Source organism: Tenebrio molitor, chromosome 5 (assembly GCF_963966145.1).
Source record: "Tenebrio molitor chromosome 5, icTenMoli1.1, whole genome shotgun sequence".
Classification (NCBI taxonomy): Eukaryota; Metazoa; Arthropoda; class Insecta; order Coleoptera; family Tenebrionidae; genus Tenebrio; species Tenebrio molitor.
Window position 1 is genome coordinate 11,560,310 of NC_091050.1, and position 13,137 is coordinate 11,573,446.

Consider the following 13,137-nt stretch of genomic DNA (forward strand, 5'->3'; position numbering starts at 1 on the left):
CTCGATTCCGGATAATAACTGCTCCACTAGAAGCTACTTAAATGCGGAACTGAAGGACTACTGGGAAAATTGAGTGTGTAATTCTGAAGGATATTTTACAATAAATTTGGACTGAAAAAGTAGTTTTTAATTTAACACCCGTTGCCAAGATGATTATTATGCGAATTTGATCGAATTATGTTATAAGATACTATTCTCTCTTTCGATCGAAATAAAACATTTTATCAATTGTCTGCAGGTACTTGCGAGTACGGAATGATCAAAGTCAAACGATTGTAATTTAAGCAAGTTTAAGAGAATTTTGAAATTTTTCGAAGATTTCAACTGGAAAAGGAAGAAATTATACAATTTTCTGGATTGTCGTGGCAGTAAAAACTGTGGGAGAAATACGTTTTCGAGAATCGGAATCGGAAGGGGCTGTAGTTGAAAACAGTGACCACATTGAAAGAGTTGCAGAGTTGTTGAAAATTGATTCTAGTAAATTCGGGTAGGCTCTTACTAACTCTGGTACCTACATAAAGGTGCAGTTGTTAGAAGGCGTACCGTGGACGAAGCAAGAGATGTTTTCGCTAACAATCTTTATGCGAGACTGGTAGATTACATCGTTGGGGTGATTAAGCACAAAATTAGTTTTAGAAGAGCAGTCTTGTTTTTTAAGTACCATGAGAAGTACCACTCGAAGTCTCGTTCGAATAACGCCCCCCACATTTACGCCGTGGCGGATTGCGCTTATCATGGCGCCCTTCACCATCAAATCCCTCAGAGAATTCTTTTATCGGGCGAAAGTGGCTCCGGAAAAACGACAAACTATCTCCACTTGACAACCCATCTCTTGTATCTCGGTGAGAATAAGAATATCAATCTTGAACGAATAACTGGAGCAATCAAGTTAATCCACTCTCTGACACATGCTTCGACTCCTATCAATAATTACTCGACCAGATGTGTTTTTAAAACAGACATCAAGTACGGTTGTACCGGTAGACTCAGTGGAGCAATTTTCAACGTTTTTCAGTTAGAAAAGTGGAGGATATCTTCGGTCGATATGTAATTTTGACCAATAAGATTTGTAAATGTTTCAAAGTGGAGTTGTAGGTTTCAAGGAAATTTTCATTTTTTCTACGATATTTATGACGGGTTACGTGAAAATAAGAAACTGGAACGGTACCATTTAAATCCTGATCGTCAATATAGGTACTTGCGGGTCGGCAATGATGGGAAATCAAACAGTCCCAAGTTGCAATTTGAGCAAGTTGAAGAGAATTTTGAAAATTGTCGAAGATTTTCAACTGGGAGAGGAACAAATGGATACGATTTTTTGCATTGTCTCTGCGGTACTAACTGTGGGAGAAATACGTTTTCGAGAGTCGGAATCGGAAGGGGCTGTAGTTGAAAACAACGACCACATTGAGAGAGTTGGAGAGTTGTTGAAAATTGATCCTAGCAAATTCGGGTGGGCTCTCACTAACTATTGTCTCGTACGTAAAGGTGCAGCTGTTAGAAGAAGGAGTACCGTGGACGAAGCAAGAGACGCACGGGATGTCTTCGCTAACAATCTTTACGCAAGATTGGTAGATTACATCGTTGGGGTGATCACCCACAAACTGAGTTTTGGAAGAGCAGTCTTGTAAGTCTTCCACTAGGTAGTTCCACTGTAATTTTTTTGTTGCAGTGGTGAAAAGTACTCGGTTCAAATTTTTGACTATTTTGGCTTTGAATGTTTCCAAACCAACCACTTGCCTCAACTTTTTGTCAATTGTTTTAACGAGCAATTGCAGTATCACTACTTGCAAAGAGTCTTCTCTTGGGAATGTCTAGATGTAAGGAAGGAAGAACTGGAATACCAACCGTTCGGTTATTACGACAACAAGAAAACTTTAGACCAACTGTTGTGCAAATCAGAAGGAATCCTCACAGTGATCGATGAAGCTTCCAAGACGGGCCACGACGGTCAATACGTCATCGATTTTATTCAAAACTTGGAAGCAAAGTTTGTTGGTGTTTCGGGACAATCCGAATTCTCAGTAGCTCACTATACAGGACAAATTAGTTACGATGCAAAAGAAAGGCCTGACAAGAATCGCGATTTTCTTCCGCCAGAGATTATAGAGACTCTGAGACTGTCCGACAATTCTATTGTTAAGCTACTCTTCACCAACAAACTGGACAAAACAGGAAATTTGATAATCTCCCTTGACAAAGATGACGAAATTAACAAACGAAGATATAAATTTCCGTCGGAAAAATCTTCAACCAATCAGTACTCTCAAATCAAGAGAATGCGAACTTGCGTCCACACTTTCAAAGCTTTGAGTCTCGAAATACTCAAGGAACTGTCAATCGGGAGCGGATCTGGTGGTACCCACTTTATCCGTTGCATCAGATGCGACTTAAAAGGCGAACCCGAAAATTTTGATTATGAATCCGAAACTGCAACAACACGTCAGATAGGGTACCCACACAGAATTCCTTTTCAAGAATTTTTAAGACGGTACCAGTTCCTCGCTTTTGATTTTGACGAAAACGTACAAGTCAACAGAGACAACTGTAGACTGCTTTTGATCAGACTCAAGATAGAAGGATGGAATATTGGGAAATCGAAAGCTTTTCTCAAATATTACAACGAAGAGTACTTGGCGAGATTGTATGAGACGCAAGTGAAAAAAATTATCTAAATACAAAGCATCTTGAGGCGATTTCTGGCCAAGTGTATGGTTGCGAAACAAATGAAAGATAAAGAGAGACACTACAGTCAGTAAATTCATTTTTGTTTGATCATTTAACAATAATTGTTTGCAGTATCGACGATTGGTCAAAATCAAGCTCATAGAATGACCGAAGAAGAAGCTGTTGCAATGATTCAAAAAGGTATTCGACAAAATCATTTTGTAGCTTATTGAGTATATTTTTGAAGCATATAGAGAATCAACCGTCAGAAAATCCTATCCCGATTTTGTTAAAGACTATAAAGTACTAGATGAACATACTTGTGACTTCGTAAGAAGTTTTGCCACCAAATGGAAACAAAATAGCATATTTCATGTGTTGCTTTTGTACAGAGCTAAAATATCTCAAGATAGCTTCAACTTTTCTCAACAGGTACCACTTTCTGTTTTACAACATTCAATCATACTGTGAATTTAGGTGCACCTCCACAACATCGGTGTTTTTTACGAGCTGCAACAAATCAACGAAGAAGTAACAATCGAAGTGGTCGACACTAAAGCTCAAGTTTCTAACTGGATGGACGAGCCTAATTTAACTGTAAGGAAAGTACCATTTCGTCTAGATGAAATACCATTCTACGATACGTCTATCATGTGTAACTCACTTACGAATGTATGGTACTGACTGTCACCGGTACACTTTTTTAAACTTCACCTACAGAATTTCAATGTAGAAATATAATTCTTGATTCTTGCCAACAGAGACAATTATAAACTGCTTTGATTAGACTCAAAATAAGATGAAATATTGATAAATCTAGTTTTTCTCAAATATTACAACGAAGAATATTTGGCGAAAATATATGTACATGTTATGTTTTTTTCTGTCTAACTCTCTTAAAATTCCAAAAACATATTTATGACTTTTTTCCTTATAATGATTAAAAATACTGGTAGCGGATTAACTACAGAAAAAATTGTAAAACGAGTAAAGTACTGAATTAGAATTATACAGTGAAGAGTATTTGTCGACACCGCTTAAAACTACAATCAGCAAAATCATTACCGCAAACTATGATGAAGACTTTTTTTGTTAACTATTGAAGTGATAAGAAAATTAATTACATCTTTTGCAAGAAAAGTGTGTTTACTTGCATTCACTTTGCAACTGGTTGCATTCGTCGTCTCACGGTTATTAAACACGGAATAATCGAGTACTGAATTCTGTTTCAACATGGAATTCTCAGAGCATCGATGTCTCACTACACAATCTCAATTTTTTGTCGTATTCTTATTTGAAGTCTTGCACTGTTCAAAACCTGAAAAGACAGGTTTGTTATTTACCATCCGTCCGACGTTGTTATTGTGGAGATTAATCTCCGAGTGTATGTCGTCTCCGTTTTCCCTCGCGTCAAGGAACATCTTCGAAAACTTGATCCCGTAGCGCAGATTGTGGGAACATCCGACCCACTTCCATGCGGAATTCTGCGCCCGTGTTCCCCTCATCTTGTACTTGTGCGTATCACAGCCGCAGTTCCTCAACGTCCCTTGGCTGCAGGCCCTCGCCACCGAGATGACGACGCCCGCCGACGAGACGGCGTAGGCGAAGGCGGTCTCCCTGAATCCTGAAAAAATCACATTTGAACATATTTAAAGAGGCCGGCGGGAGAGACCGTGCTCGCAAATAAACTCGGGAGACTTCGCCAATAAATCTAAAGAGACGCACGTAAGGCAGCTACAAACAAGGTATGAAGGAGAGATAAAAATTTTGAGGACAAGTACTATATAGGGTATTGGCTACTGTTTTATAATGCAGCATTGAGAAATGTTGACGATCGTAAATCTCCTGCAGCGGGCCGCTCTCTTGCTCGTTGTTCAGCTCGCGATTGCGGATGCCGAAGAAAGATAGATGAGCTCTTGTCTGCTCCAGGGAAATGTGCCATTTTTGCCCCGACACTAATGGATTTATTCAGATGAGAGAAAAAGATGACCGCTGAAGAACAATAACGCTACACAAATCAACGCGACTGGGCGACCTCTGCACAAAAATTATTCATTCAACACCGAAGAAGCAACAAAACAAAGATTTTTGGGACACACTGTATATTTGCATGCACGTTGAGGGACGTTGTTTTTGCCCTAATTTAAGTTTGACCCAACATTATTCAAATGGTTTAATCCTGTTATTTGTTATTTATTAGAAATAATAATGTTTGTAATTCTGATTGTTATAAATTTGACAATTAAAACTACGGGGTTTTTGAATTATTAGAGTGCCACTTGTCACTTGTTTTGTAATTGTGTCAATCTTTCGGTGGTGAATTGTGAGGTTAGGTGAGCGACTTGGGGGTTGTTCGGTTGGGTGTTTGTGTCGAGAATGGAGGCTCCCGGCCCGCGGGATAATGGTGGTGATTCGCAGGCGTGTCGTGCGTCAATCCGCGGTGTCTCAGCTGGGTTTTTGCTGAATGTCGTCGTGCTCGTGACGAGTAAGTAAATCGGATCTAAATTACAAACCTACATTTCGCATATTACCTCGCTGCCATATACGAAGACTTTTAAGGCGAACGATATCATTTGAATCGGTTTAGTTTCAGACGGTGATGCTTCTCCGGTCTCGACCACCGGCACTGATTATCTAATATCGCCCGGAATGGAATAATTGTCGGCACGTATGCCGCTCGCCATTTCCATATAAATTGAAACACGACAATGCGGATGGCCTCTAGCTCCCGGCTTCTTGATGGTCGCCGGGAGATGTAGACACGTCCTTCCGTGACGGACGACTCCTCACCGGCGCTGTCACCGCTTGACGTTGCCTGGGTCGTAATCGGAGCCGGAGTGAAGAAATCCGACGTGAGCCGTCGCTATAAATCCGCCGTTCCCTCGGGATGGCTTGCCAAGTTAACATCCTTATCGGGTTTTTTCCGACTGAACGCCGACAAAGACAACCGCTCGATTTTTAAGACAAATTAGACGGTTTTGGAAGACTTGAAAAACAAAGAGCAATTTTGTAGATTTTGAAAAAATAAAACACAACCCCCACATTAATCTAGCGCGATATGCGTAAGGTTGGAGGTATGATTAGGAAAGAGACGTGTATTTAGTAATTTTTCTAAAAGTTCTTCGTGCAATCCAACTATCAAAAGCCGCAGAAAACTTTCCTTTATGACTCTTGTTTTGATTTTGTGATTTCTGAACGGTAAGAGCCTCGCGAGCGGCTTCACTTGTTGCGATAACGTCGGTAATTGCTATGTTGTAGGATAAATAGGTAATTTGCCCCAACATTATTATTAAATAAATCTGCTAACGTCCGGCAGAGACCAGCGTAAAATTAATTAATTATGCAAATGCTTGAATTACGCATTCGAGCCGGCAATCTCTCGGCTCAATCGATGACTAAAAAGTACAAACATCCTCACAACCGCGGTAATCAGCTTGAGGAAACAAGCGATCACTTCCTGCAAAACCCGTTCGCACATTTCCCAAAAGAAAAAACCGCCGTCGATATCGAACCCCGATCACGCGCGCCTTCGATATTTTGGCGAAAATTCAGTCTCGATCGCCTTCTAAGAACGATCGAGCACACGTGACGATCATCTTTATGGCATTAGTGGCATTTTGTATGGTGAAGAATTTTGATTGGTGTCCATTTTAAACCTGATGGTGTTCATTTTCGCGAAACAATTAATTAACCACTGTTAACTCCACTCGGTCTGGTTTTGGTATCGGCAGCATTTCAGCAATTATGAGATTATTTTCCGAGTGTGCGGTTCTTGCGAAAGTGGCGGTCCATCCGCGCGATGCAATATTCATAAAAGAGACTAACAAGACGGGCGATTTGTAAAATGACCGATAATGTTGGGGGACCACCGCGTCGATTAACAATTTTGCTTTAATTACGTTAAGAAATCGAGCGCCCGTAATAAAACATAATTGGGGGCCGGCCGGCGGGGCGCCGCTCCCCTTATCGGAACATTAAACCTGCATCTCGACTCACTAATTTAACGAATTAACTGAAAGCAATACGCGATGCTTTTAACACTGCATAATTTTACATAATTTACTATTCTCTCACGCGTTTTACGACCGAGATGCAGTGAAACCTTCCCCGTGTGCTGCGACAATGCCAATTGCAGCGTGGACGCTTCGACGTCTGGAAAAATCGCCCGTTCCAAAGCTAAATGTCACGGATTTAATCGGTCCAATACGGAGTAAAAGTAATCCGCCAGGTACGTTAATTATCGCTCTCCTAATGCGTGTCCTTAATTGAACGCATAAAAGGATAATAACGAGTGAGCTGTGTCCAACACAAATCTCTCTTTTACGCTCCAGTACTGCCGTAAGTTTGTAACAGAATAATTAGTCGTTATAAAACAATTCGCTCAGAGCTGCGCCTCCGTTTTGTAACAGACAAACGCGATGCTTGTAATTAAACGCAATGAGCTGTGGCAAATTTTATGTTGCTAATCGACAATAATGGGTTGTAAAAGTGTTCGCGTTTAGCGGTTAAGATTGAATTTGCATTGGCCGCAAGTGCAAGTGGTAAGACCGCAGCTATGCGGGGCTATTACCGGAGGCTCGGAGAGGGCTCCACATTTTTTTCAAAACGCGATATCGAGATATCGATGGGATTGGGGCGTATTGGTGGTTGCCTAGGTCGCGGGTCATTCACTGTCCAAATTCCGACCGAGACTAGGCATCTCAAGACAAAATATAAGTGGGAGAAAACAATAAAAGGAAGAGTTTTCAACGTTTTTATTAACAATGGGTTTTGAAATTCTGACACCAAGAAACTTAAATGAAAGTCGACTCTTCTTGCTCCATTGATTATTATCTTATCTTTTAATCCTAGACGCCGACATTTTATTTCACATTACCGTTAAAGCTTCGTATTATGTATTTTTAATGAGTATCATGCAAAACCAAAAAATATTGTATTTTACAGAAATGTTACGTATTTTTGAAAACAAAATGGTGTAACAGCTAGAAAGATTACACAGACGAATTAGGTACAATAAATTTAATCTGAATCATAATACTAATTTTTTTGCTGCTGTTAACTGGAAATTGTGTTTCAGAATCCAAAAAAATTATTTTGTACTATACAGTCTGATTTTGAAAGTTTTGCAGATATTTTAACCTGAGGTAGTACGTGTTAAAAGAAGGCAAAATAACCCAATTTGCCGTATACAAAATGTTAATGTTTATAAGAGAATCAAAGGAATCAGTATGTTTTGGAACCGCTGAAAAATTTCAAATTTGGCGGGCAGTTTTGATATGTTTTTCTGTCATTCGAAGTTATGTTTGATTTTTATCGTAAATTTTTTTTGAGTTTCATAAGTATAATTGATTTCATATAAATGTTCATCAAGTGAGCTGTGCATTTGTAAAAGCTCCTTTAATTTAGTTACATTATAAAAGTCACATTTATGAAGGTCGTGTCCAATAAATCTTTACTTGGTAAAAATACAAAGACAAAAACAAATAAGAATTACTTTAATTTAATCAGTAAAAAGACGTAACATTGCTTTTGAAATCAGCAATGTTAAAATGGACAAAAACTGAAAAGTTAGTCAAATCGGATTCGCGCAGAGCAAGCAACTTTGAAAGTCAAAGTCACTAGCTTTAGCTTTACTAGAGGTATTTTCATATTTGGTGGCGGAAACAAAAGACTGAGAAATGTCACAAAAATGTATTGTCAGTGTCAAATTTCTCATAAACGCCGTAAAAAGGAATGTCTAGGTAAATTTAAATTTTCGCTAAATTGATTGAAAAAATTAATTCTAAGGAAACCAATTTTTGTCAGTGGTTCAAAAGGAAAAGTTATTCTTATATAATCAAACGTATTACAAATTTTGTCTCTAGTTCGACGATGAATAACTTTCTTATTGCCAATTTGCTGCATTTCTGTCGAAATCACGAACGTCTTTGAGAAATTTGACACTGACAATACAAATTTGTGACATTTCTCAGTCTTTTGTTTCCGCCATCAAATATGAAAATATCTCTACCAACAGAAAATCAGATTTTCATGGCTTGCTTAGATGCACATTTATATGAAATTGAGTATAAAGTGCCTGTAACTTATTCAGAAAGTAAAAAGACTGTAATTGTGAGTAATAGCATAAAAATGAAACATCAAAGAAGTTGCTCAAAATGCTTGCCATCGTTTGCAATGCAAGCTTCAGTACGACATGCCCAAGACCGTACTCGATTCGGAAGGCCTCTGTTTTGACGAATTTCCTGAGCGGCGTTTTGAACTCGCAGCCAAACTACAAACTGAGAAACTCTCAGGTGATTTGCAAGACGCCGAATACTTATTCGTGGCTGGTTTTCAATTTCGTGACGAATTTATTCTTCTGTAATTAAAATGCGACCTTCTCGTTGGCGGCCAAGATCGCGCTTATTCATTTTGAAACGCCCGAAATCGCGAAGATGCTGCACAACGTTTACGTGCATTGGGAAGTATCCTCTGAGGAAACCTCTCATCGTAGATTTGCCGTGCTAGCTTCTTCATAGATCAAAGCCAGGTTGGTGAGCGCCATTTGTGATTTTGATTGAGGTTAATATTGACGTTCTTGTCAACGTGACTTAATTTTGAATTAAATAACAACAAAAAAAGGCTATTATGATTTGTTTGACCCATTTTTTCATAAAATTCAGTGGCTTCCAAACCTTTTTTTGTACTTTTAGCCCCTTTTTCTCGAAAAATATCAACATTTGTATAAGGCATTATTGGCTCAATCGTTATCTATTGTGGAGTTCTACCACTGGTTAAAATATCTGCACAACTTTCAAAGTCACCCTGTATTGTAGTGGAGACATCAGACTGGCACCACGTTGGTGGTATTTGAAGCGTTTGCTTTAATGGATTGAAATTGAACGTAACAGCAAATGTTATGACAAGTTTGGGATCTGTTTGGGTTCCAAGAGAGAGTAAACTGAATTATTTCAACAATTCTTTGCAATTTATCTTAAAATAAAGCTGTGGTTAGCTACAGAAATGTAGGAATGAGATTATCTGGCATACCAAAACGTAAACCAAATCGCACTATGTTTTCCTTTAAGTTTTTCTTGCGATTTGGGTCAATCTAATCCCAAGTGAGTGGCGATTGTGTTGTGATTGCGTTTCTTTTTTTATATTTTAATATTACTTTTGGACCAGATGAAATTGTGAGGTTTCAGAAATTGTAAAATTAAAGCAAATACAGTTGACAATTCACTAAAAACTCAGTTTTTGTAATAAAGAAAAATCGCTTGGTATGGAGCTCCAAAAAATTAAATCTTTAAAATTTGAACGTTGAAAAAATGCTTAACAACCATGAATTGAAGGATAAAATCTCCTCAAAAACCCGAAATCCTCAACTACTTTTACATTGGGAGGTTCAAAAACATTAAAATACCGACAACATAATTTGAAAAATGCTAAAAGCGCAAAAAACGAGCTGATTTCACAAAACCCGAGCAAAAACAAATGCATATGCATGTAACTTATTCTTTGTTGTTAGTCTCCAAAGTTTATTATTTCTAGACTGAAAAAATGGAATTCCGTGTTTTTCAGTGAAATTACGCTAAATAACAGTACTTTTCAATAAAGTTTTAACAAAAAAGAAGTAAAAAAAAACTATCTACGATGCGATTTTCTCCAGAAAAAAAAAACGATGTGTATCTCGTCGGAGCACTTCTAACCCACCTGTGAAAAATTACGGCGAAATCATTAAAAGTCATCTAAGAATCACTTGCACCAAGAGGAAGTTGTCTAAAACAATTCAGTTTTAGTTTAAATATTAGGAGAACTACAACAACGAGTGCTAACTTATTTTTTCCAACATCGCTTATGAAAATAATACTTTCATCACTCAATTTAGTGAGAAAAATAGACGTTTGCATCACTAGTGAGGAAAATGGAGAAAGTAAACTCACTAGTGAGGAAAATTTATTTAACAAGCTACTACATTAACAATCTACTACCTACTTATTAATATAAAAATTTAAAACACTGTTATTTGCATTAATTGAAACTCCAGATCCGAAAGATTCAAAAAATAGGGGAGTAAAATAATTATAAAGATATTTAAAATTGAGACTCATTTTCATAAGCGACGTTGGAAAAAATAGTATACACAATTCGTGATCAAAGTGCGATTTTTCAACTGGCAATACTATCCTCACTCGCTGGCGCTCGTAAGTATACAGAGTGGCTACGAAAATTGGAGTCACTTTTCTTCATTTTGCCAAAAGATGTCGCTGTTTTCACAAAAAATGCAAAAAAATTAAGCATGAAAAAAATAAATTTTGTGCCATTGTCACTATTTTTAAAGAATAATTGTCAATGTCACTGTCATGAATTTCAATATTAAGCAACGAATAAACATTATAATGATATTATCCTTCTAAAGAAGGTCGTTCTGGTAGAACAGCAGTTCTAAGAGTGCAGGATCATTGGCTACAATCAACATTTGTAAAAAAAAAACAATGTTGCCAGCAATTTCATTTAATTTTTGCTTATAGTTCCATCTTTTGGGCAAATGTGGAAAAGTGAATCCAATTTTCGTAGCCACTCTGTATCATGTATTGTTCGTTGAAAAATCGGGCACTTTCATCACTTATAGTGTAATATACTTACTACTGTTTTTATTTCTGAATTGGGAAATTAATTTTCTCATCAAATTCACCAGAAAAAAAACTTCACAATTAATTCGCCAATTCAAACAAAATGAACTTTCATTATGAAACAAAAAAGAATTGGAAGAACCTCAAAAACGAATGATTCGTTTCTGGCACCGTACTCGTTAAAACAAGATACTTAATTTCCAGGAAAATCAGACAATCTTCACAAATTTTTGATGCAATATTTTGTATGTTGTATTTTGTAATTTTTGGAAAATAATGACGGATTAGTAAACAATAGAATGATTTGAATTATAAAAAAAAAATAGTTAAGAACATAATTAAATTACAAATACTTAATTTCATGAGTAATAATGAGTCCGGCGGAATTGAGAATGCAACCCACAATACATTTCCAAAGTGAACGTGGCTATTTTAAACATTGTATTGTTTTAAAATGAATCCACGATGGCTTTGCTTCGAATAATTTTATTTGTCACAACTGACACTTACGAAAAAGTTAAAATACGACGATTAAAATGTATTCGAACGATGAGAAAACAGACATGATCCTGTTTTATGGCGAATGTAATAATAATAAATATTCTTCTGCCGTTGGCCGTTTATGCAGACAATAAACATTTTCTCAAAAACTCTTCGATTTTTCACAATATCATTTAACAAAGCGAATGACGTTTATGTCAAAATTTACGAAACTGTACAGCTAACTATGTTTTATGTTTTTTAAATCAAAAAACAAATATCAAGGTTTGCTTTGCAAATGTATTGTGGGTTGCATTTTCAATTCCGTCGGGCTCATTATCTTTCGTGAAAGACCTTGTATATTGTGGAACAAAATGCGGTGTGATAAAAAAAATTGTCAAAGTAAGCAACATAATTTAACAGTTTTTCTTGCGACTTGGTAAAGTCCTCACAAAATGGTCGGCTGTTTGGGCGGGAAAATATACCTAAAATGCTTCCTAATTAAATTTAAGCAAAGAGATCAGAACTTTGATCTGTACTTTGACTATTTTTTTATATCATGTTTAATCTCCTTATTGTAACAACTAAAAGAGTTAAAGAGGCAAACTGAGATAATGTTTAAACTACACTTTAAGCTGTCAGCAAAGCAATAATAAGACGTTAACATGACGAATATCTAATGATCAGTTAGTATTTTCAAAAAAAAGTGATGAGTTAAAATTTCTGCTGAAAAAAATTGACCGCCCAAAATTCCTATTACATCATGAGTGGTCGGAACCGAGAAATCCAACAAAAACCTATGTGCAGCATAATGTTTCCAATAATTGACAAGACCCGCCCGAAATAGGAGTGTCAGGGTAAATCCGGGGCTTTAGGCCTCTGGGCATTGTCTATTCTAAAAACTTTATTCCTAATTAAAAATATGTTGGGTTTCTTTAATATCGGTTAGATTTTCATTAATTCTAACAACAATTTGCCTTTAAATGTATTGTTTCTGCGTGTAATAGTATATTACGTTACTGCGTTCGGCATCCTATCACCAGCCGCAGCACATAAAACCATTTTTGCTCCGAATAACATATACTATTTTTTCTTCAAACCTTCATAACAAATTATTTAAGTCATGTTAAGAAGCCAGGTAGGAATTTCAAATGATTTAGCTAGTTTACTTTACTGCCGCTCATCAGCGGAGATAATAACTTCACGGACGCCCTCAGCGGAGATAATAACTTCACGGATGCTCCTCAGCGGAGATAATAACTTCACGGACGCTGGTCAGTTCGTTAGATGCCATGACAATGAAGTGACACTTTAAATTTATCAATGCAGCAGTGCAATGTCATATTTTACAGACGTTTGAAGAAAATAATTAGATATT

General features: G+C 37.1%; 1 protein-coding gene and 2 long non-coding RNA genes across 5 annotated transcripts in view; 2 read left to right on the forward strand and 1 right to left on the reverse strand.

The window, feature by feature from the left end:
- Positions 1–13,137, reverse strand: part of Wnt10 (Wnt oncogene analog 10) — a 30,125-nt gene that overhangs the window by 1,578 nt on the left and 15,410 nt on the right. For both annotated transcript variants that reach the window (XM_069047325.1, XM_069047324.1), the window contains one exon: positions 4,011–4,291. In XM_069047325.1, coding sequence (XP_068903426.1) covers positions 4,011–4,291 — 281 coding nt within the window. The remainder of the gene's footprint in view (positions 1–4,010; positions 4,292–13,137) is intronic.
- On the forward strand, positions 2,446–4,092 carry LOC138130711 (uncharacterized). Of its 2 annotated transcripts, XR_011159630.1 has the most exons (4): positions 2,446–2,751; positions 2,800–2,868; positions 2,915–3,099; positions 3,145–4,092. It is a non-coding gene; the product is annotated as an uncharacterized lncRNA (long non-coding RNA). The 2 variants fall into 2 exon arrangements; XR_011159629.1 differs by having other exon boundaries at positions 2,915–4,092.
- LOC138130712 (uncharacterized) lies at positions 4,925–5,747 on the forward strand. Its single transcript, XR_011159631.1, has 2 exons — positions 4,925–5,152; positions 5,255–5,747. It is a non-coding gene; the product is annotated as an uncharacterized lncRNA (long non-coding RNA).